At 34.8% G+C, this 21,762-nt stretch overlaps 1 protein-coding gene across 5 annotated transcripts in view; it reads left to right on the plus strand.

Annotated features, from left to right (window-relative positions):
• Positions 1-9,584: 9,584 nt before the first annotated feature.
• The window catches only part of LOC104589803 (calcineurin B-like protein 3), a 52,421-nt gene continuing 40,243 nt past the window's right edge, over positions 9,585-21,762 (plus strand). For 3 of the 5 annotated variants that reach the window (XM_088898649.1, XM_010248238.3, XM_088898757.1), the window contains exons 1-3: positions 9,586-9,771; positions 12,604-12,758; positions 16,754-16,836. In XM_088898649.1, the coding sequence (XP_088754775.1) occupies positions 12,635-12,758; positions 16,754-16,836 (207 nt within the window). In that variant the 5' untranslated portion in view covers positions 9,586-9,771; positions 12,604-12,634. Of the gene's footprint in view, positions 9,772-12,603; positions 12,759-16,753; positions 16,837-16,946; positions 17,132-21,762 lie in introns of those variants that run through there. The other 2 variants (XM_088898733.1, XM_088898698.1) reach the window with 2 other exon arrangements.

A 21,762-nucleotide genomic window follows, 5' to 3' on the forward strand; every position in this document is an offset into this window, starting at 1 on the left:
TGTTGCAGAGCCGCATTTTGAGGTAACACACTTCTTTTGTTATTAAATATTCATGGTATATTATTTTTTAATTATTTTCACATTCAAGCATTGGTTTCTATATAATTGAATATGCAATTTATTTTGTTTATGTTATAAAACTTAGATTTGTGTATGTTCCTACACCTCACACAATGGTGGTGTTTGTTAATAAGTTAATGGAGGGTTTAACATCATGGCACATAGATACAAAATTGTCAACCATTATTGTAGATAACTGTAGTTCAAATGATGGGATAATTTAATATAATAGTTGACCAATTATTTCAGCATTGTTTACTTAATGGAAGTGTTGTTCACATGCGATATTGTGCCCACATTATCAATCTAGTTGTGAATGATGGGTTGGTAGTTATAAAAGATGTCATTGAAAAATTCACGATAGTGTTGCATATTGGTTAGCTACTCCATCTAGGGTTGAAAATTTTGAGGAAATGGTTAATCAACTAAAACTTAGTTGTTCTAAGAATTTGATTCTTGATTGTAAAACTCGTTGGAAGTGCACTTATTTGAATCTTCAAACAACCTTAAAATATAGGGATGTTTTTCCTAGATTAAAGCTTAGGGAGAAACATTACTCTTGTATGCCTTCTGAATAAGATTGGAATATGGTTAAGAATATTTGTAGAAAGCTTAAGCTTTTTTATAATGTTATTGAGCTCTTTTCTGGTTCAAAGTATCCAACTTCAAATGTTTACTTTGTCAAAACTTGTATGGTTATGGAGGCTTTGCGTAATTGAATGACATTTTCAGATGAAATGATAAATGAAATGGCAAAAAAATGTTTGAAAAGTTTGACAAATATTGGAGTGTTGTACACATTATTATAACAATTGCAGTTATTTTGGACCCTATGTATAAATTAAAAGTTGTGAAATTCTACTTCCCATCTATTTATGGTAATTTTGCAGCACATGAAATTGAAAATGTTAGAAAGACATGTTTTGACTTGCTTCAAGAGTATCAATCAAGAGTTGATGAGGTACATATTAGCCATTCACTTGATGGATCAACTTTAAATTTGAAAAGAATAGAGTTGGATGGTGATGAGGAGGAAGAGGAGGGAGGCATGATAAAGTTAGTTCAGTTTCTTAACACTAACTCTTCTTGTGTGAATGTAAAATCTGAATTAGATCATTTTTTAGAAGAACCTATGTTGCCATGGACCCAAGATTTTGATATTCTTAATTCGTGGAAGACAAGTGGGATAAAATATCCCACTTTGGATGATAGATTTTAGTACTAGTGGGAGGATAGTTAGTCTACATCGAAGTAAGCTTCACCCGGATACTTTGGAGACTTTAATATGCTCACAAAATTGGTTATGGAGTGAAATGAAAGGTAACAACTATATTTTATTCTTATTTTTTAAATAATATATGCAAGACTATAAAACATTAACTTTTCTTTTTCTTATTGTAAAATATTTATATATGCATGTTATTATTCAGCAGTTGATTCAATGTACATGTCTTCAATTGATGATGATATTACATTGGAGGATTAAAATGTAACAAGAGTTCTTGAAATAACGCTTCTCTTATGTCACTTAAGTTTATTTATTTATTTTTTACTTAAGACTATTTTGTTTTGTTATTTTATATGAAAGGATTCTATTAATGTTGGTTCTTGTCGAATGTTGGTTGAGAATGAACATTTAAGATTTTTTTATATACTTAATATTGAAATTGAAGAAAAGTCTAGATCAAATGATAATTAGGTGGGACGAGACAGGTTTGGGAAATTGAGAGAAAAAGTTAGACGGGTTTGGGATCAAGGGTACGTAAGAAAGTTTAGGAACGGGTAGGGCAATTTGCACAGGTACCTTACTCGTCATTCCTACATTTCAGCATAGACAGCTATATAGGCCGAATTGCCTTTTCTAGTTAGGCTTATATACCAAGATGAAAATTATTAGATAATTCGGTCCACTAATGGGCTGATCATGTGTTAATCTAAATGGATCTGATTCTTACAAGTTTTTATATTGATTTGGATCAATTATTTATGCGATATGCTATGTGAATGTGATTCGTTCATGAGCCATAAGTGCTTGGCCCATGAAAAGACTTATGTGACTCTCCACACCCATTATGATTGAATGCACATCATTGCCATGATTTCTATAGATCATTTAATGATCTCTTTTAATGGGCCCTCCTCTTGTTTCCTCTTCAAAAAGGAACTCTGCCAGAACCCTATCTCATTTGGGGCCCATTTGAATCTGATTTTATGAAAGCCAATGGGAGTCATTGTGGTAAGACCTATGAATTGTCATGTCTTCAACAAATACAAGCTTACCCTTTAACTTGAGAAGAACACAATTCCCAGTGAAGCTCGCATTTGCTATGACAATTAACAAAAACCAATGACAAAAACTCAAATATGTTCCTCAATAATAATGAGCAATACAAAAACTACAAAAAAAACATTGTTTATAAATAAGTTTTCTTCTAGGTTTTTGCAAAGAGAAGTTAAAAAATGCCTACTCATTCATTTGAATTCACCAAATCATGTTTCCTGTTGTAATGCACAAACTTGTATGTAGTCCTATACATGGGTCGGATCAGTTCGATTTTGCGTATTTTTGTCAACTGAATCGATCACATCGGGTTGATTTAAAAATCAACCGGAACCGACCAAAGTTAATTTATAACCGAATTGAAATTGGTTATCATTGGGGTCAGTTTTAGTTAGTTTGAATTCAACCGATCTAATGTTCTCCTTTGTGGGCCCAAGTACAATACTTTGATAATGTTCATTTGGGTGGATTTTATAGATGATTAGCTATGCCATGTGTCAAGTTCAAGTGCATGAATTTAATGACATGGTTTGGTGTAAAAGTGGGGTGGATTTTATAGATGCTTAGGCAGCTATATCCCATAGTTTCATAAAAACTTGACAAATGAAATGACTAGTAAGGGGCCCACGTCCATAGGCAGCTATATCCCATAGTTTCATAAAAACTTGACAAATGACAAATGAAATGACTATTCAAACACATGGAATATAGGTCCCATCAATAAAATCTAGATTGTATCAAAGACCAATGGATCCTTGGATGGACAGAATTTTACGTTGTAGTGTAACCGTGTATATATATCAGGTCGGGTCGGTTTTAAGTCGGGTCATAAAAATATAAGCCATAACCGAGTCGAATCGTCGGTTTCTACTGTTATCAAAACTTAAACCAACTGAGTGTTTATAAAACTGACCATCTCATATTGGATTGGTCCAGTTTGGTCGGTTTGATCGGTTTATGATATTTTGTTAAAAACCCTACTTGTATGTTGGCCCAGAGCCTGCATCATGCACAAACTTTCTGCAGGGTTTCTATATATTTGTGTTATTTTACTTCATGCTTATACTACAACCTTAACTATTTGTGGGGCACAGTTTCTATATATTTGTGTTATTTTACTTCATGCTTATACTACAAACTTAACTATTTGTGGGTAGTGGGCACAGTATACTACATATTGTCGAAAGATTTCTTTTTTTGACTACTATGAAAGATGTTTAAACAATTTGATCCTTAGTAATAATGAGCAATACAAAACTACATAAAAAAATTGTATATAAAGAAGTTTTTTCCCAGGTTTTGGCGGAGATAAGTTATAATAATAAGTACTCATTGTTCAAATAACTTTTTGCTATGTTCTGAAGTGACTAACACCTAATACATGTTAATTTGAAGTTAAACCTATTTCCTACTGTAAAGCGCAAACTAGTAGAATTACCTAAAATCTCTCTCTCTCTCTCTCTCTCATTCACTCACTTACTTTCTCTTCCATGTTCCTAATAACCTAAATAATCTCCTCTCCTAAAATTCCTCCTAAACTAATTCCCTCACTATCCTCCACTTTCTCATAAATCATCTTTAATTCTTATTTATCTTCTAAATATATATATATATATATATATATATTTATTTATTTATACACTAAAGTAGTTGAGGCTCAGTCAGATGACCTCTCCTTTCTCCCTTACCCCAACCATGAGCTCTCGACCCCTCTTTGCTTAACCTTCCTTGCTCTCTGAAGAAGCCACTTCATCAGTCTCCTCTCCCTTTTTGATATGGACACCTCATCATGCCTAACCCACTTTTCAATTTGTAAGAAATGCGACAGATTAGGGACCTACTTCTTTTCTTTATTTCCTTATCTTTTCCTTCATTTTTTTTTTAATTTTTAGAGAATACACTTAATTTCATAGAGGAAATTTTGTCGTATTCTCCTACTAAAAGGGTCATGTATTTACCTCCATACGATTTTTCTTCCATTTTTGTTTTTCTTTTTAGAGTTTGTGGATAGCAAATCAAAAGTGGCTATGAGTTTGCCTCGTTCGGACCCTACTATATGATAGATCTTATATAATTTGTCTCCTTTTTGGTTTCTTTCTCTAGATATCTCTTTCCCTTCTTTTACTCTCATATTAGAAGAATAACAGTAACAAACAAAGACGTATTATAAGAACAATAGCAATGCTCCAATATAGGTTGCTCAATAATGCAACATGTGTCCAGAGAGGCCTAAAACATGTGTGCGATCCAAAACAAGTTGCTCGATACTACAACCTACATCTACCTTAAGAAGGTACGTTTTCATTCCTCTTCCATTCAATTTGTTTGTGAAATGTCATTCCTTTGTTTATTGAAACAAAGAGAACAAAGCGACCAAACTATTTGGACTCAAAGGAATGGAGAGTTAGAGACCCATGTTTGTAAAATGTCAATATTGTGCTTGTTAATGAGTTTACCTTTGGATTTAAGGAATACACTAGCCGAGGGGCCCTACTTCGCAGGGGCTGGAATGGAACCATTGACATGTTGATCCGGTCCCTGGCCAAAAACCATTGAATCGGTCAACGATCCATTGACCCGAGTGGTCGAACCATCGTTCTGTTGACCTGTTCAATAGATTTTAGTCGTTTTTTATTTTTTTAATTGGGAACCTTCCAAGCAACCAGTTCTGTTTTATCCTAATCTCGGTCTCTGGCCAAAAATCGTTGAATCGGTCAACAACCCATTGACCTGGGCGGTGGTCGAACCATTGACCCATTCAATGGTTTTTTGTCATTTTTATTATTTTTATTTTTTTTTATTTTTGTTGTCAAAACGGGCCACCCATTCAAACCGAACAGTTGAAAAGTCGATTCAAAAATAGGTGGCCAGAACGGTTCCATTTTCAGGTCGTATGAATCAGATGCTCGAATGACATAACACGTATGGTACTGCTTAATAGACCTCACACTCAATTTTTTGCTTGTAATTTTTGTTGTCAGAACAGGTCATCAATTTTTTATTTTTTTAATTGAGAACCATCTAGGCAACCAGTTCCGTTTTACCCCAATCTTGACCCTTGGCCAAAATTCGTTGAATCGGTCAATGACTCATTGACCCGTTCAATAGTTTTTGGTTGTTTTTTTTTTGTTGTTAGAACGGGCCGTCCATTTGAATTGGACATTTGAACCGTCGACCCAAAAACCGGTGGCCATAATGGTTCCATTTTTGGGTCGTATGAGTCACGCCTGAATGACATAACATCATGTTTTTAAAACCGACCTGGAGACCGAATCGATTAGGGGTCCGATTACCAAGTCGAACGGTCGGCCCATTCTGACAAGAAAATAAAAAAAATTAAAAAAATGGTCAAAACCATTCAAACGGTTTGATATCTAGTTATTAAAAATATTTATAATAACTATTATATATTTATATAATTAGATAATTATATATATATATATATATATATCTCTAATTATCTAACAATACTTATATAATTAAATATATCTAACCGTATTTATATAATTTTAAAACCGACTCGGTGATCGAACTGGTCAGGGGTCTGGTTACCAGTCCAACGGTCCAACCGTTCGAACCGAACGATTGGCCCGTTCTAACAAAAAATAAAAATGGTCAAAACGGTCTGAACGATTCGATATCTAGTTATTAACAATATTTATAATAACTATTATATATTTATAGTTTTATATAATTAGATAATTATATATCTAATTATCTAATACTATTTAAATAATTAGATAATTATATATATCTAATTATCTTATATATATTTATTAATAGGAAATGGGTTGCTCTGAGAATATACTCGCACGAGTATATTCTATTTCCTGCACATATATATATTTACACTACTAACCGAACCAAATCTAACCCATATAATTTTGCTAATTTTGTGCATATGAGCAATGATAGTTAATTATTATTTCAGAATCATTAATGACACAATTAGTTGTCAACATTTCCATTAAATTAATTGAAATTTAACAATAATGTTAATTTAGCAAAAAATAATTCTGAGTTAACAAATAAAGTTAATTTAATTAATAGTAAACTAATGTTAATTGAACTTGAAAATAATCCTAATTATAGTTAAATAACAATAAATTATTGTTAAATAATAGTAAATTGATTTTTTTGACTCTTGTGACCCATCGTTTGGTATGTTAATTTTCTAATCCCTCCTTATTAGGGGTGCAACTTGGTCGGTTCAACCCAAGCTTGACCAGGCCCAACTTGAGTTTTTGCACAGGTCAGGCCTAAGCTTTCGGACTATGATTTGGGCCTATGCAAGAAAACTTGAGCCCAACCTAAACTTGGGTTGTTGCCTTGGGTAGCCGAAGCCCAACTTGACCCAACTCGAGCCCATCCAAACAAATGCATATGCATGTGTATTATATTTATATAAAAAAATATATATTTTTTCCAATTATATATGCGTATATATATAGTATGTATAAATACATATATATATATATATGTTTGTAAATGAAATTTGTACATATTTTCAATCAATAGATACATGAATTCTTTCAAGCCTGACCAATTCGTCCAAGCTTGACTAACTTGGCCTGGCCCAACTCAAGCCCAAGCACAACCTGAGTTGTGTTGGTTTAAGCTCATATTGGGTATGGGTTGATAAACTTGGGCTTAACCTCAGGTTGGACCAGGTCTGCATCTAAGGTTTGCACCTTTTAGGGTTGGGCATGGGTTGATCTTCAACATGACCTATAGCTTGACCGAATTACACCCCTACTTTTGATACAACCATGTAAGTTGAACCTAGTAAACTTGATACAACCCATACCTCTAACAATAATAAAATTAAAAGCAATAAAAATAAAATAATACAATATAAATTTATTAGTTTTAAATTTTGTTTCATTAATTTAAATCTCATTTAATAATTTCTGAAATTAAACATTAATAAGTTTATGGTTGGATTGGATTTAAACTTATTTGACCCAACCCGAGTTTTTGCACATGTTATGCTTATCTTATGTTTCGGGTTGTGGGCTTGGCTTGGGTTAGAAAATTCGGGCTTGATGTAAATTTTGGGTGTTAAGGGCTTGGTTAGTCAAAAGCCTGACCCAACCCAAGTTGGGCTTACTCCAACTCAAGTCTTACCCAACAAAACGCATACATACATGCATTATATTTGTATAAGTATGTCTTTTTTCAAATTATATATACATGTATATAGTAGTAATCATTTTAAGCCTAGCCCACCCTAGCTCGAAAATTATAGGATTGTGTAAGCTTGGATTTGTGCATATTTTGAATCAATTGTATTGTGAAGTTGGGACATAAAGCCCAATAAAAGATGTTAAAATAAAATTATATCCATGCATTCTTTAAAACCCAATCAATTCGATTAAGCTTGACCATACTTAACCCTAGTCCGAGCCTAAGCCTATCTCTAAATTATATTGGGTTAAGCTAGCTCAATCTAGGCCTGGGTTGATAAACTTGTTGGATCAGACCTAATGTTGAGATTTGCACCTTTAGGACTAGGCCTAAATTTATCTTCATTATGACCCAATTGACTCAGATTTCATATAAGATTCCCTCATGCATTTTTACGGGCCCTACTAGTTATCTTTAATTTAATAGAGAATTTATCTCATAAATTATTTCTAATTCCTATTTATCCTTTTCATCACTTTTTATCTATATTTATATAAATAAAGTTTGAATTAAAAATCTAATAATTATTTAAATATTCTAACAAAATTATATAATAACTTTCGAATATTTATTAAAAACACAAAAAATAATTATAATATATTTAATAATATTATTTTATTTAATAACTTTATATTTTTACAAAATTCATCACAAAATTATGTATTAACAATATAAATTATAATTTTCCAAATTATCCAATTTAAATATTGTTCAAATAATAAGAATTTAACATTAAAAAAAATAAAGTATTATTTAAATATTCAATAACTAAATATCGTAAGCAAAAATAGCTAAATAATTATATAACAAAATATTAATTATTATGTAACAACTTTAAAATAAATTAAATTCAAACAATTTTTAAATAGTTTTATATATTATTTAAATATTTAAATAACTAAATATTTTAAATAACGAAATATTTAAAATAACTAGATTTTAAATAGTTAAAATAATGAAATTATGTATTAAATTAAAAAATTTTCTTAAAAGTGGAAACATAATTATAATATAATATTCAAATTAATAATAATTTAGTATTTTAAAAAATTAATAACGAAATTATGTAATAAAAATATAAATAATAATTTTATGGATTATTAAAATAGTTAAATAATTAATATTTTAAAATTTAAATAATGATATTATTTAAATAACTAAATAATATTGTAAATAAATAATTTCACTTATATCAATTAATAATTATAGAAAATAACTTTCAGAAATATTGATATTTATTAATAATAACGTTGAAATCTTAATATATAATGAAATTAATATTAATTGTATTTTTAATAATTATTTATAGTTTTTTGTGATAAATATATTTTTAATAATTATGTATAAATCTTAATGTATGTATAAATATATTTTTTGTTTTGTTCTTTAATAGAAAATTTTCAATAATCATTAGATATTAAAATACTGTTATTTAACTTTTTACCTTTAATTTATTGTACTTACTATATTTTTTTTTATAACTTATTGATTAATATTTATTTTATTATTTGAGAATACACTATTTCTTCACTAATTTAATATGTTTTTTAGTATTTATTATATTTTTTGTAATTGCTGTATTGTATTGTTATTGTATTTTCATTATCAATTTATTTCAAAAAATGTATATTTTCACTATAAATTTTCAATAATTATTGGAGATTAAACTATTGTTATTTATTAGAGATTAGACTATTAATTTAACTAAAATTAAGAGTATTCACCGGGTTGGTTCAGTTCGGTTGTAAGCTATTTGGCCAACCAAATTGACCTGGTCAAGTTGGGGAATTGGCCACCCGAACCAACTAGCCATTTTTGAAAATCGACCACTTGAATTGTATCGATTTTCAGATTAATGGTCGATTCAAATGACTTAAACTTACAAAATTAAATTTAAATTTAATTAATCACAGTAACATTATAAAAAATAAATTTACAAATGATATATATATATATATATAAATATATATAATTTTTAATATAAAAATATAAATTTAAAAATGATATATATAATTTAAAAATAGTATATACCATTGGCCAAAAAACAGCGCGCAGCCACTCCGAGAGACATGTCACACGCGCGCACCTACACCGAGAGACTCCCACGTCTATTACCTCTTCAATCACAATCGCCACCTGCAAAGGGAAATTAGAATCCGGAGAAAACAAAAGCAGCGAGACATGTTGCAGAATTTCGATTCCTTTTCTGCTTTCCTGTTACCTTCCTCATGGATTCTCCAATGGTAAGCTCTCCGCTCCCCCCTCTTTATCTATCCCTATTGTACTTTTATTTTCCTTCATTCCTCTTGAACGATTTTTTCACATTTTATTTTATTTTAATTGTTCTTTTCCTCGTACATTATCTCATTGGAACATTAATTTGATTCCGGATTGATTTCCCATTTATTGTCCTAATCAAAGAACTCGTAGTTATCATCATCATTTCGTTCGATTCTCATTTTTGTTTTTTGAAATGGAATTTCGGATCGGGTTCTGTTATGCTGAGCTGAGTAATTAGTTGATAAGATGTTTGATACCTGTGCTGGGAGCGTATTTTGCATGTTCAGATCTATATTTTCTTTGTTTGGATTTCTAAGTTTGTATTAACTACAACCAATAATGATTAGTGCTACTACTATTGTAAAGTACTATGTTTCTCCATCTGATTTACATCGTCGATCGTTTGGATTAGGCCATTGAACTTGAAACAATGTAATTTGATTCTTTTTTTTCCTCTGAAAGCCAATGTGATTTGATTCTCACTGTAATTAATTGAGTGTTAGGAAATTTAACGGAGAGTGGAGTGTGCTTTCCATGTAAGTTTACTCACAGCGAAAATAAAATAGATTATCAATATACTGCACAGTTGCTGAACAACTACCCTTTAAGGTCACATGCTTCTTAGTGTATGGTTGGGGCTAGGCTCTGAAGTTATTCTAAATGGTCAAACCCTATTACCATGTAATTTCTTCTACTCAATCTGCTTCTACCAAATGCTGTTTCTGTTTCTTTAGAATAGAAACTTGCTCCTAAGGAACAAATTGCTAAACACTAGTGTTATTCCCCAGGAACCAGAAATTCCATTGCCAAACGGGGCCTTGGATGCCTGAAGCATACGGTAATCAAAGCTTAAGTGTTAAAGAGGGTCATTTCCTGTTTAATAAAGGCATGGATAAATGAATCTTTTGAAAAATCTAAGTTGGCCAGAATATTAGTTTCATGGTAAATATCTTGCTCACTAAATTGGGGCGGTCAATGAAAATCTAAGTATCAACTTTTTTGTTTTATAATTTACCAAAAAAAACAATTTTCTTTTATAGTTTCTGTCAACCAACATAAAATAGAATAACAAATCAAGGAGAAAATAAGAAGAAGAAATAGAGAGAACACCAAGATTTAATGTGGTTTGGCTCGGTAGCCTACATCCACGGGAAGAGAGGGAAAAATATCTACTATGAGAACAAGAGATACATGATTGATCTTTCTATAGACTCACAACAAAATACCACTCTCACTCTCTCCTCAGACCCTAATCTCACACACTCACTAGCTTAAATAAGCGAAGTCCAGATTATATCAGAATTACACGTAAGCCCTTCTTTCTCTCATAAATACATCCATGTCCCCATAACTTATCAATATTACAAATATACCCCTGTAATCTCCAACAACCCAAATACAACCAAATACAATATATCTCTCAACAGGCCCCCTCAAACTCAAGGTGTGAAAACAAGCTTGAGTTTGCAAATAAGGATGTTGAAGCAACCTCCATGAAAACAGGTTTACTATTGAAGCAAAAACCATAAACCTTGAGATGTTGAAGGGACTTGAAGCAACAGTTCACCAATACACCACAAATTATCACGTCACTACACTTTTCTCGAACACCAAGGGAGCTTCACACGTTCACCAACAATCCACCAATACACCACAAACTACCACATCACTACACTTTTCGAATACCACAGGAGCTTCACACGCTCACCAGCAAAGTTATCACAACGCCACAAACCATCACTAATCATATGCTTCACACGCTCACCAACAAAGTTATCACAACACCACAAACCATCACTAACTCACAAACAACCACAACTTGAGGCATCAAAACCTTTTTTTCCAACTCACAAAACACCACAAACTCACAAGATATTGCAACCTGAGGCTAGTAGTCAACTACTAGCCCAGGTTGTGAGCTGTGAAGGTGTATGTTCTACCAACCTGGGCAGGATGTATGAACCACACACACACACACACATACATATATATATATATATCAACAAAATAATAATAATTTTATCAGATTGAATGTTTGATTCAGTGAAACATGTTGAGTAGGTGATTCATGCTGCTTATTTACGTATGTGTACTTAAGTATTTTAAGCTAAACGTCATTGAAGTAGCTAATTTATACTTAACCTTTTCCCAAAAAAAAAGTATTTTAAACTAAGTTTCATGCAAGTATAGGATTTTATGTTCACCTGATGTCTTCACCTTGTTTAGGGGGTGCAATTAAATAGGTTTGAGGATATTGCTTACGATATTGTGTAGGCATTTAGCCATAAATCTGTTATCCCTTCATCATTCTCTTATTGTCTTAAGAAGCATGGCATTTAGCTGGGTAATTAATAAAATTGCAATTACAGATTTTTTTTTAATCATTAACAGTTAAGTTTTATCGATATTGGATGAAAGGATGGTATATGTACATTGTTGTACATATCTGTGCAGTACTTTTTTTGGTGGTTGCTATATTGTATGTCATCATGGTGTGAATATTCAGTCTTCATTCGTTTGCAAATTTTATGTGCATCATCTTGGTTTACCTTTCTCTCTTCTAGTACTTAAAGGAGGGTTACCTGCATTTGTTCATTTCATTGTAGACAATGTACAGGGTTTTGAATTCACTTTCCACTTTCTTTGACCCCTTGTTCTTGGTTTTGTGTCAGCATAAACAGTAAATGATAAAAAATCCTTGCTATTTTTTAGCTGTATGTTGGTTGATTGATTTTATCTTGATTGGTGTGATCTGAAAATTTTGTGCTCTTTTTTTTTTTTTTTGTGGTACACAGGTTTGGAGTGTTCTGATGAGCTGGGATTATCATGTTGCAGTGCCTAGAGGGATTTAAGCATCTGTTTGCTTTCCTGCTGGGGTGTTGCGATCTAGATTTATACAAACAAACAAAAGGTCTCGAAGATCCAGAAGCTCTTGCAAGCGAAACAGTGTGTGAGTTGCATATCATCCCTAAAATTTCTTTTCTTGATGCTCGATCGATTTTATGAAACTGTTAAACTTCTTGAAGATATGTGTCAATACAGTGGTTGCTATTCTAATCTAGATGGTGACATGCTTATTTTGTTTAACAGGTTCTTAATTTCAAAATTTAAAATTTTCCTGTTATTTCGAAAATGGCTTGTAATATATTTATTTGTATGTAAGCATACTTTTTTTTGATTGATTTTGTATGTAAGCATATTGTTTGTTGTTTTTATGCCTGATTGAAAGTATTTTTTATGAATGCCTTGTGACACATGTAACTGCAGAAAAATTTAGGTCATCTACCATAGCATAGTTATCCCAAGAAGCATAAATTGGTTTGGCTGTCAGTAAATTCAGAAACTACCCCTGGCAGATTGGGTAAGTTCAAATATGTTAGAAAGTAGGAACATGGATTGGACTGCATTGTTGTTATTCTTCTGAATTCTGATGCCCTGCTGGCCTGCAGGTTGGGGGTACTCCCTGGCCTTTATGGAACCCCTAAAATTGCTTATCTACCCTAATTTACATTGTTCTTGAAACAATTTCAAACTAAAACAAGAGATACACATTTTTGTTTAAACAAGTGCTGTGCTCTTTTGTTTAATTATTCCTAATTAGTATAATTCAGTATAGTTTAAGTTGGCAAGGTGCCACCTAGGTGCGTAATTGCCAAGGAGAGCACCTAGCTTCCTAGTCAACTAGGCACCTACCTAGGTTTTGCCCAGGTGATGAATGTCTTTATATGAAAAGAACCTAAATCCTACTTCCTACATATATCCCTATGCAATCTGGAATGTAAAATAGCACTAATCTCTTTTTTTGGGTCTGCAAAACAAAAATGATTTTATTAATAAAATTAAGGGGGGGGGGAAAATTACAACAAGAGGTTGTTCTGTTGACAACCCATTACAATAGTAAACATCCCCACTCTATTACAATGGATCCCAATACATTTGCTGTTTATTAACCCCTTGCTTAGCTAAACCATCCGCCAATCCATTAGCTGACCTTCTTATCCAACTTACTATAATATTCTTACCTCTTGACAACCTATTTTTTTTTTTTTTTTAATCAGCAACACAGAAAAAAATTCATTAAAATTACATAAAAGAGGTACAACAAGAAGTTGTGAAAAGATATAACAAACCCAAGAGGACAAATTTATCCCAGAAAACTACAAATGGGCCCAATACATAGACCGTCTTTGAACCCCTTGCTTAGCTAGCTCATCTGCCAAATGGTTTGCAGATCTTCTAACCCAAGTGACTTGAATCATCATTTCTTTAGATGTCCATTTGAACCTTCTATAATCATTCCTAAAATTCCAACCTATTTCTTCTCCCTTTTTCATCGAACTCACAATTGTTCTCGAGTCCCCTTCAATAATTAGTCTTTCGGTATTGATAAAAAAAGTCTTTCAATACCCAACTCTTTTGCTTTCTCCACCCCACAAACCATTGCCAAAAATTCTGATATGAGTACATCACCTTGCCCAAGTGGACCTGAGTACAATGAGAGTATAATTCCTTTCTCATCCCTAATTACTCCACCAATGCCTAATAGTCCTGGATTACCCACACAACTACCATCAAAATTTAGCTTCTTCCAACTGCAACTTGGTGGTGATCATTGCACACAGACCTTTTCTCTTCTAGAGGAAGAATTGTCTATTGCACCCCAAGACCTGAAAAAATCATCAACCTTGAACGGTTAAACCCAGAGAAAAGATTAAAAGTTCTAGCCCAGTGTGCCGCTCTTGAGGTTATTACCTCTATCAAAGCTTTTGCTTTTCTTTGCCTTCAAATATCCTTAAATTTCTTTCTTCCCAGACTGACCATACCACTGCTGTCCTCGTGCATCTCCACAAGGTCCTACCCCTCCTCTTGGAGCAACTAAAAGAAGACGGGCTAAACAAGTAAACAACCCTTCCATTCCAAGCTGACAGTGGAGGACCACCTGCACCCAAAAAGAGAAGAAAACCAATCCCAAGTGCAGCCAACAAAAGGACAGGAGATTAAGATATGAATAGTAGTTTCGCCATTCAACTTACATAAAAAACACCACCTGGGGGACAAGCACCATTGTGGTCTTTTCCTTTGGATCATATCACAAAGTGTTAATCCTACCGGATTTTGAGTCCATTGGAAGGGCTGTCTCTGATTGGGTGCTCATCCTACCGGATTTTGCTCAAATATCCTTGTCAGATTTAGGGTCCTCCTTTTGGAGTGCAATTGAGATTCAAGAATGTAATCTGGAAAGATCTTTGTAATGGTTTGTGGTGTAATCTCTACACCAGGATGTAATCTGTGGTTTCCTTTTTATAAAATTTTCTTTTCTGTTATTATAAAAAAAAGGATGGGCAAGTGGTTCAACTTTTAGGTGGCAGTGGAATGTCTGGTGAAGTATCCAACCTTCATCAATTAGAAGCATAATTGTCAAGGTGACACCTAGGTGAGAAGGCGCTCATGGAGGGTCGACTCGTTTAATCACCAAGATATTTTTTACACGGTGCTCTTGGATACTTTTATATTCTTAATATTTTGAGATTATAGTAATAAAATAGACATCATTAAACTAAAGTTAAAATATAGTTTTTTGTTATTTTTCTCATTTGTTTGGTTTTAAACAACATGTATATTGCCTTGAACCCTTGAAGGCTTCAAAACTTGAACCGGTAAGTGATGATACGCGGGTTCGCTTGCTTCCCTGCTGGAGGACAGCTCGGACGAAAAGTGCTAAGGTCGTTGCACCTATCTACAAGAGTAGAGGAAGACCAGAGTGTTCAGGGTTTTAGACCCGGGGTGAGCACTTTGATGCTTAAGTCAGCCAAGCTAGTTGAGTAGAGAGCAAGAAAGTGAGAGCAAAGTTGCACTAAATCGTGCGTATCATGGTAGAGGAGGCTTGAGTCCTTTAGGCGTCGGGTCCCAATCTTGCGTCTGAGATATCCGGGGATGTCGGGCCTTATCTACCTGCTATCTTTGGGGTGCGTACCTTCCATGTTGGCGGCGGACGTTATCCGACCTCTCCGAGTTATATGGGGGATGGGGTCATCTGCACCAAATGCAGGTCGTGCCACTACACGACTCGGAACTGATTGGCACGTTACTCCGGATAAGGCTAATTTTCTGTGCAGGTCGGAACCTCGGAGGTTGGCTGATTGCTTGGGTCAAACATAACTACTTTGACCACCAGTTCCTAGACTCTCTCTCTCTCTCTCACACACACACACACACGCGCGCGCGCGTGCACGCACTCACACACACACAAAAAGTTAATATAATCACAAGTAATGCCTTTGACAATTTAAATTGCTAAATTGGAATCTTTCCCAATTTCCCCTGTGCCCTTTGTTAGTGTACATCAAAGGAATGCAATGAGTGTATCTTTTGACAATAAAAGACAATGCATTTAGGCTACAGATGGAAATTTGCAAGAACCTTGGGTTGCTGGGCCTGAATTTTGAAAGGCTTTCTATGTCTAAAGTATGAACATCTCATGTATCTTTAAGAAGGTATTAGTTTCAGTGCTTCTTTTGATGTATGAGTATAGAAACTATAATTTTATACCTGCATATGGTTCTCCATGGTTTGTATTCATTAATCATGTAGTCGTTATAACAGCCTAGGGTTTCCCCCTTCCCCAAAATATAATTTACAAAAAAAGTAACTGTATTTGAAGCTTTTTTTGCCACTCCCTTTCTCTTGGTTCCTTGCCCAATTCAACTTCCACTCAAACATTTTGGTTGTCTGGTTAATCTGAACTGTTCAGCTTGAATCCTTTCACCTTAACATATAGGGAAGTTATAATATCTGTGATTGCAAGTATTATATTCATTGCACTTGATTTTGTTTGCTGTTGTCTTACTTGTGTTAATTTTGTTCTTTATGTTATCTTTTGGGTTGTTGAAAGTTACTAAATAGTGAAAATAAAGGTTCTAAGATTTTTCCTGCTATTGGTTACAGTTAGTGTGAGTGAAATAGAAGCATTGTATGAACTGTTTAAGAAGATTAGCAGTGCTGTAATTGATGATGGGTTGATAAATAAGGTATACTTCTGGTGCTATTCTGTTTACTTTTTTCCTTTCTATTTTGATTGATAACTTCCAATTTTATTGATATTATAAAAAAGAATAACATAGATACTGAAATTGTGCAGAAACCCCATCAAGATTGATCCCTGTTTGCCTCTCCCCTTCAGGCACTGTTCTGTTGAAATGGTTGCAGATGATGTGATATGCACATTTGTCTTATCCCTTATGGTTATTCTGTCTTTTTGTTTAAGATGTGGAATTTTATATCATAATCATCATCATCATATAAGTCATGTCCCAACTACATGGGGTCAGTGAGTTACATTAATCCTGTTTCTCCATTCTGTTTTGCTTAGTGCCATATCCTTTGTTAAATCATGAGCCCTTAAATCATTTCTTACTAAAATTTGTGTCTTTTTGGTTTACCCCTAGCTTTTCTAGCCCCTTCAACTTGTAAGAGATCACATGTTCTTACAGGTGCTGTAGATGGTCTTCTTTGTACATAACTAAACCTTCTTAGTCTACTTACCCTCATTTTTTTACTTATCGAAGTTACACATAAGTTCCTTCGAGTGACTGATCCTGCCCTTCTTAGTTTTCTCACTCATCCATTTCAACATTTTGCTTTTCTTCCATACTTTTTTTTGACATATTGATAAAAAATACATTTTTTGACATGTTTCTTGACTGCCTAACACTCTGCTCCATATGGTATTGCTGTCCTTACAACTATTCTATATAAAATTTTCCTTTTAGCTTAAGTGGTATTCACCTACTACCAATGTTTTAAATTGCGGAGGCGTGACATGAGGTGTTCCACAACCTAGAGGCGTGAGGCATAAGCCTCCTAAAAACAAGGAGGCGTAAGTCTACTTAAGAGGAGGGGGGAATGAGGAGGAAGGAGGATCTCATTTTTCTTTATTTTTAATAAAAGTCTTTTATATTAAGAAGAATGAAGATGCATATCACTAGTTAGGGGGGAGGGGCTTGTCGAAGCGGAGGCGAGCGAGCTGGAGCGGGTTACTTAGCTTGACCAGACTGCTCAGTTACTTAGCCTGCTCGATCCTATTTGCTTGGACCCTTCTAAACCAGATGCACGTATTTGGTCCCCTAACTCTTCGGGTACCTTCTCTCGTGCCTCATCTCCTCCCTGTGCTTTGACCTTAGCTCTCAGTCTTTCCCATGTAAAGAGATTTGGTCTAAATCCATTCCTCCTAAAGTGGGAGCTCTTTGTTGGGAGGCCTCTCTTGAGAAACTAAGCACTTTGGGCAACCTGCAAAGGAGAAGACCTTGTCTCAATATATCCCCTGATTGGTGTGTCCTCTGCAAAGCAAATGGAGAAAGTTGTAACCATCTAATAATATCCTGTTCTTTTGTTGTAGGTCTTTGGGAAAAGCTTTTTAGTCTCTTTGGGTGCAGGTGGACATTGCTGTTGCGGATTAGCAATCTATTTGAACCTGCAACATTCAGGTGGCCTACGAAACGAGGTAGGATGATATGGAGGTGTGTTAGAGCTGCACTGGTTTGGACTGTCTGGGAGGAAAGAAATTCCAGAATTTTCGATGAGAAGGAAAGGAATGAGGTCAATGTTTGGAAATGCTTACTTAATAGAGCCATCAACTGGGTTAAGACTTTGGAACTCTTTTCTCCTTTCTCTTTTGATGACTTATGGAGAAATTGGGAAGCGATTGCCAAAAGTTCTAGTGTAAAAAGCAAGCTGTTAGTAGAATGGAAACCTCTTGAGGGTATCATTAAGCTCAACTTTGATGGTAGCAGCCTAGGCAATCTGGGACCCTCCAGTATTGGGGGAGTGTTTAGAAATGCAGAGAGGCTCATCATCGCTCTTTTTTTCTGGCCCTATAGGAGTAGGGGATTCAGATAATGCAGAAATTCAGGCAGTGTTACAAGGAGCTGAATTTGCCAAAGAACTGAACTGTGGACAGCTCTTAATTGAAGGTGATTCAAAGCTGGTGATCCAGTGGTTAAAAGAGCCAGAAACAACAGCCTGGTCCTATAAAGGGATTTTTCGAAGATTCAGATGGCTAACTACAAACATGTCTGTCCATTTCCAATGGGAAAGAAGATCTACAAATGGATTAGCAGACTCACTAGCTAAACAAGGAGTGCATAGGAATCAGATGTTTTGGGCTAAGCTGTAATTCTCTGTTCTGATTTGATGCTGCATTTTGCGCCTCTTTTTGGGAACCTTATCTGTGTATCTTTATAATTCTATTAATAGAACTTCTCATTATCATCAAAAAATGTATTAATTTAGAAGAAGATTTGAGGGCTTTGGTTAGTTTTTGGAACCTAGTATTGGAAGGGATTGAGATAAGGCTTATTGTGGAAATTTTTTGGGTGGGGGGAGATTAACCTTGATTGAATCTACTATAGTTAACCTCCTAGTTTATTTCATGTTAGTTTTTAGGATGCCTTAGGTAGTCATGAAAAGAACCAAGAAGCTACTGGGGGATTTTCTTTTGGAATCAGGGGAAGGGAAGAAAAATCACTTGGTGAGATTGGAAATAGTGGTCAAAAGGAAGGAAGAAGGGGGATTGGGAATTGGCAATGTAAGTTTGAAAAACTTGGCTCTCTTGAACATGTGTTGGTGCTTTCCTGTAGCAAATGAGAGCTTGTGGCACAAAGTGGTGGCTGGTATTCATGAGCTATCAAGGAATGGAAGCTATAAATGGTATCCTTTCCAGCTTCCTTAATCATGTGAGATATGATTCGGCTTCTGGCAATAAGATAGATTCTGGGAAGATGTATGGATAGGGGAAACCTCTTTGAAAGATGCTTTTGCTCCCTCTTTGCTCTTTCCACTTTTAAAGGAAGACTTGTTGCTGATTTCCTCCAACCTCATCCTTTTTCTTTAGGGCTGAATTGAAAATTGAGCTTTACCAGAAATCTTAGAGTCTGAAGCCCCCTTTGCATTTAACTTGTTGAACGTTTTGGGATTTGTCATCTTTGATGATGAGAGGAGAGATACCGAGTTTGGTCCCTTAATCCTATAGGGATTTTCTCCTATAACTCCATTTTTAATTCCCTTGTAACCACTTCCTCTCCCCCTCCTTCCCTGTTAAAGAAATTTGGTGCTTCCCTATCCCCCTAAAGGTTAGTACTATATGCTAGGAGTATTCCATGGTTTCTTTTACACTTGTGATTTGTTACAGAGGGAAAGATAAAATTGGTCCTTATCCCCCAATTAGTGTTGCTTATGCAAGTTGAATGGTGAGATTGTTTTTCATCTCTTAATCTCCTGTCCCTTTGTTTGCTGTATCTGGGAATGTTTTTTTTTCCTCTTTTTGTCTATAGGTGGGACCCTCCTGCCAATTTGGAGTGGTTGTTTATTCCTTCTTCTATTTTGAGAAGCACAAGAAAGGAGGGGCAGGCTTCTATGGAGATGTATAAGAGTAGCGGTGGTCTGGACAATTTGGGAAGAAAGAAACACAACAATTTTTTGGGAGAAGGAGAGTAGGGAGACAGTTATAGAGATCCTAACTCTAAGAGTTGCACATTGGTTTGAGACCTTGACACTCTTTTCGGAATTCAAGGTGGAGGATTTCTTCAGGAGTTGGGGGGCCTCTAGGAAACAAAAAATTCTAGAGGTTTGGTCACCCCCTGTGGGTGGTTGGATGAAACTGAATTGTAATGGCAGCAAAGTGGGCAATCTAGGCCCCTCAGGCATTGGAGGGGTGATTAGGGATGAGAGTGATGCTATCTATGCCTTGTTTTCATTAGGACTAATTAAACAAGGTGATTCTACTGATAAAAAAAGAGCAAGGTGATTTGGTAAGCGAGAAATCTGGTGCAAACCAATCCCTCCTAAAGTGCAAGATCTTAATTGGGGAATGTTTCTTGGAAAGATTAAGTAACTTGGATCTTGGAGAAGCAAGCTGGGGATTTCCAAGTGGCTCTAAGGTGGAGAAGGGAGGTGGAAATCGAAGCAAAAACTTTTGTACTTGAGGAAGTAACAAACAGTGGAATAGCAGCGCTGAAGATCTGGGAAGACAAAAGAGCTTCTATTTTGTTAGTAGGAGAAGCCATCTGCTGGCTGAAAGGTTTTGTTAATGGAACAATGCACTCTGTTAAGAAACCAGGTTGGAAAAGCTCCTTTGGTCTACTGTTAAGAAGCATGGTTTGTAGCTATTACAGAGTACTTTGGGGATAACAGAAAGTTTTTGATTTGCGTTCCAGAGGGCAAGGAGAGAAGAGGCTGGATGGTTTTTGTGGATAGTTTACAGGAGTTGTTGATGAGACAGGAGGAAAGTCAGCAGAAGACAAAAGGGGTTTACTGTGAAGAAGTGAGAGAGACATCTGAATCACATCTCACTACGGAATAATCAAAGGGAGAAAAATTTGAAAGTATGAGCTCGAAGCTTGTTTTAGTGAGTTCAAGCGGAAGCAAAAAATTGTTCTTGAACTAGGAGAAAGGAGCTTGGAGGCAGCGGCTGGTTCTTACAGCAGCAAGAGATGTTACAAATTGAGGGAGGATCCTGGAGAGTATCATGAAAAGGCTCACATTCAAGCACCTTGTTTCTGTTATTCCTTTTGGGGAAGAGAGGCCTGTAATATCGAATAATGAGTTGGTGGAGACCTTGGATGGTTCGGTGGTGATTGAACATTGGCACTTATCCTGTAACCGGATGGAGGTTTCTCATGAGAGCCTCATTTTATAATTATTAGGGCTTTTGTTCAATCTCTAGAACGGAGTTTCCCTAGACAGAATTGTTAAGACTTTGGGAGGAAATCTTATTAAATATAATCTTGATTTCAAGGTGGTGAATATTCAAATCTTGGGGTTGAAGCCAAGTGATGTTCCTCGAGCCATTGATCTTTTCTCTAATGGTTTATGGTTGAAAGTTTGGTGCTTGACAGAATCTGAAGCGTCTTTGTGGAAGAACTCGAAGGTTGAAGACGATAGCTTATTGGTGGGATGAG

Source organism: Nelumbo nucifera, chromosome 1 (genome assembly GCF_055504915.1).
Source record: "Nelumbo nucifera cultivar China Antique chromosome 1, China Antique-T2T, whole genome shotgun sequence".
Taxonomy (NCBI): Eukaryota; Viridiplantae; Streptophyta; class Magnoliopsida; order Proteales; family Nelumbonaceae; genus Nelumbo; species Nelumbo nucifera.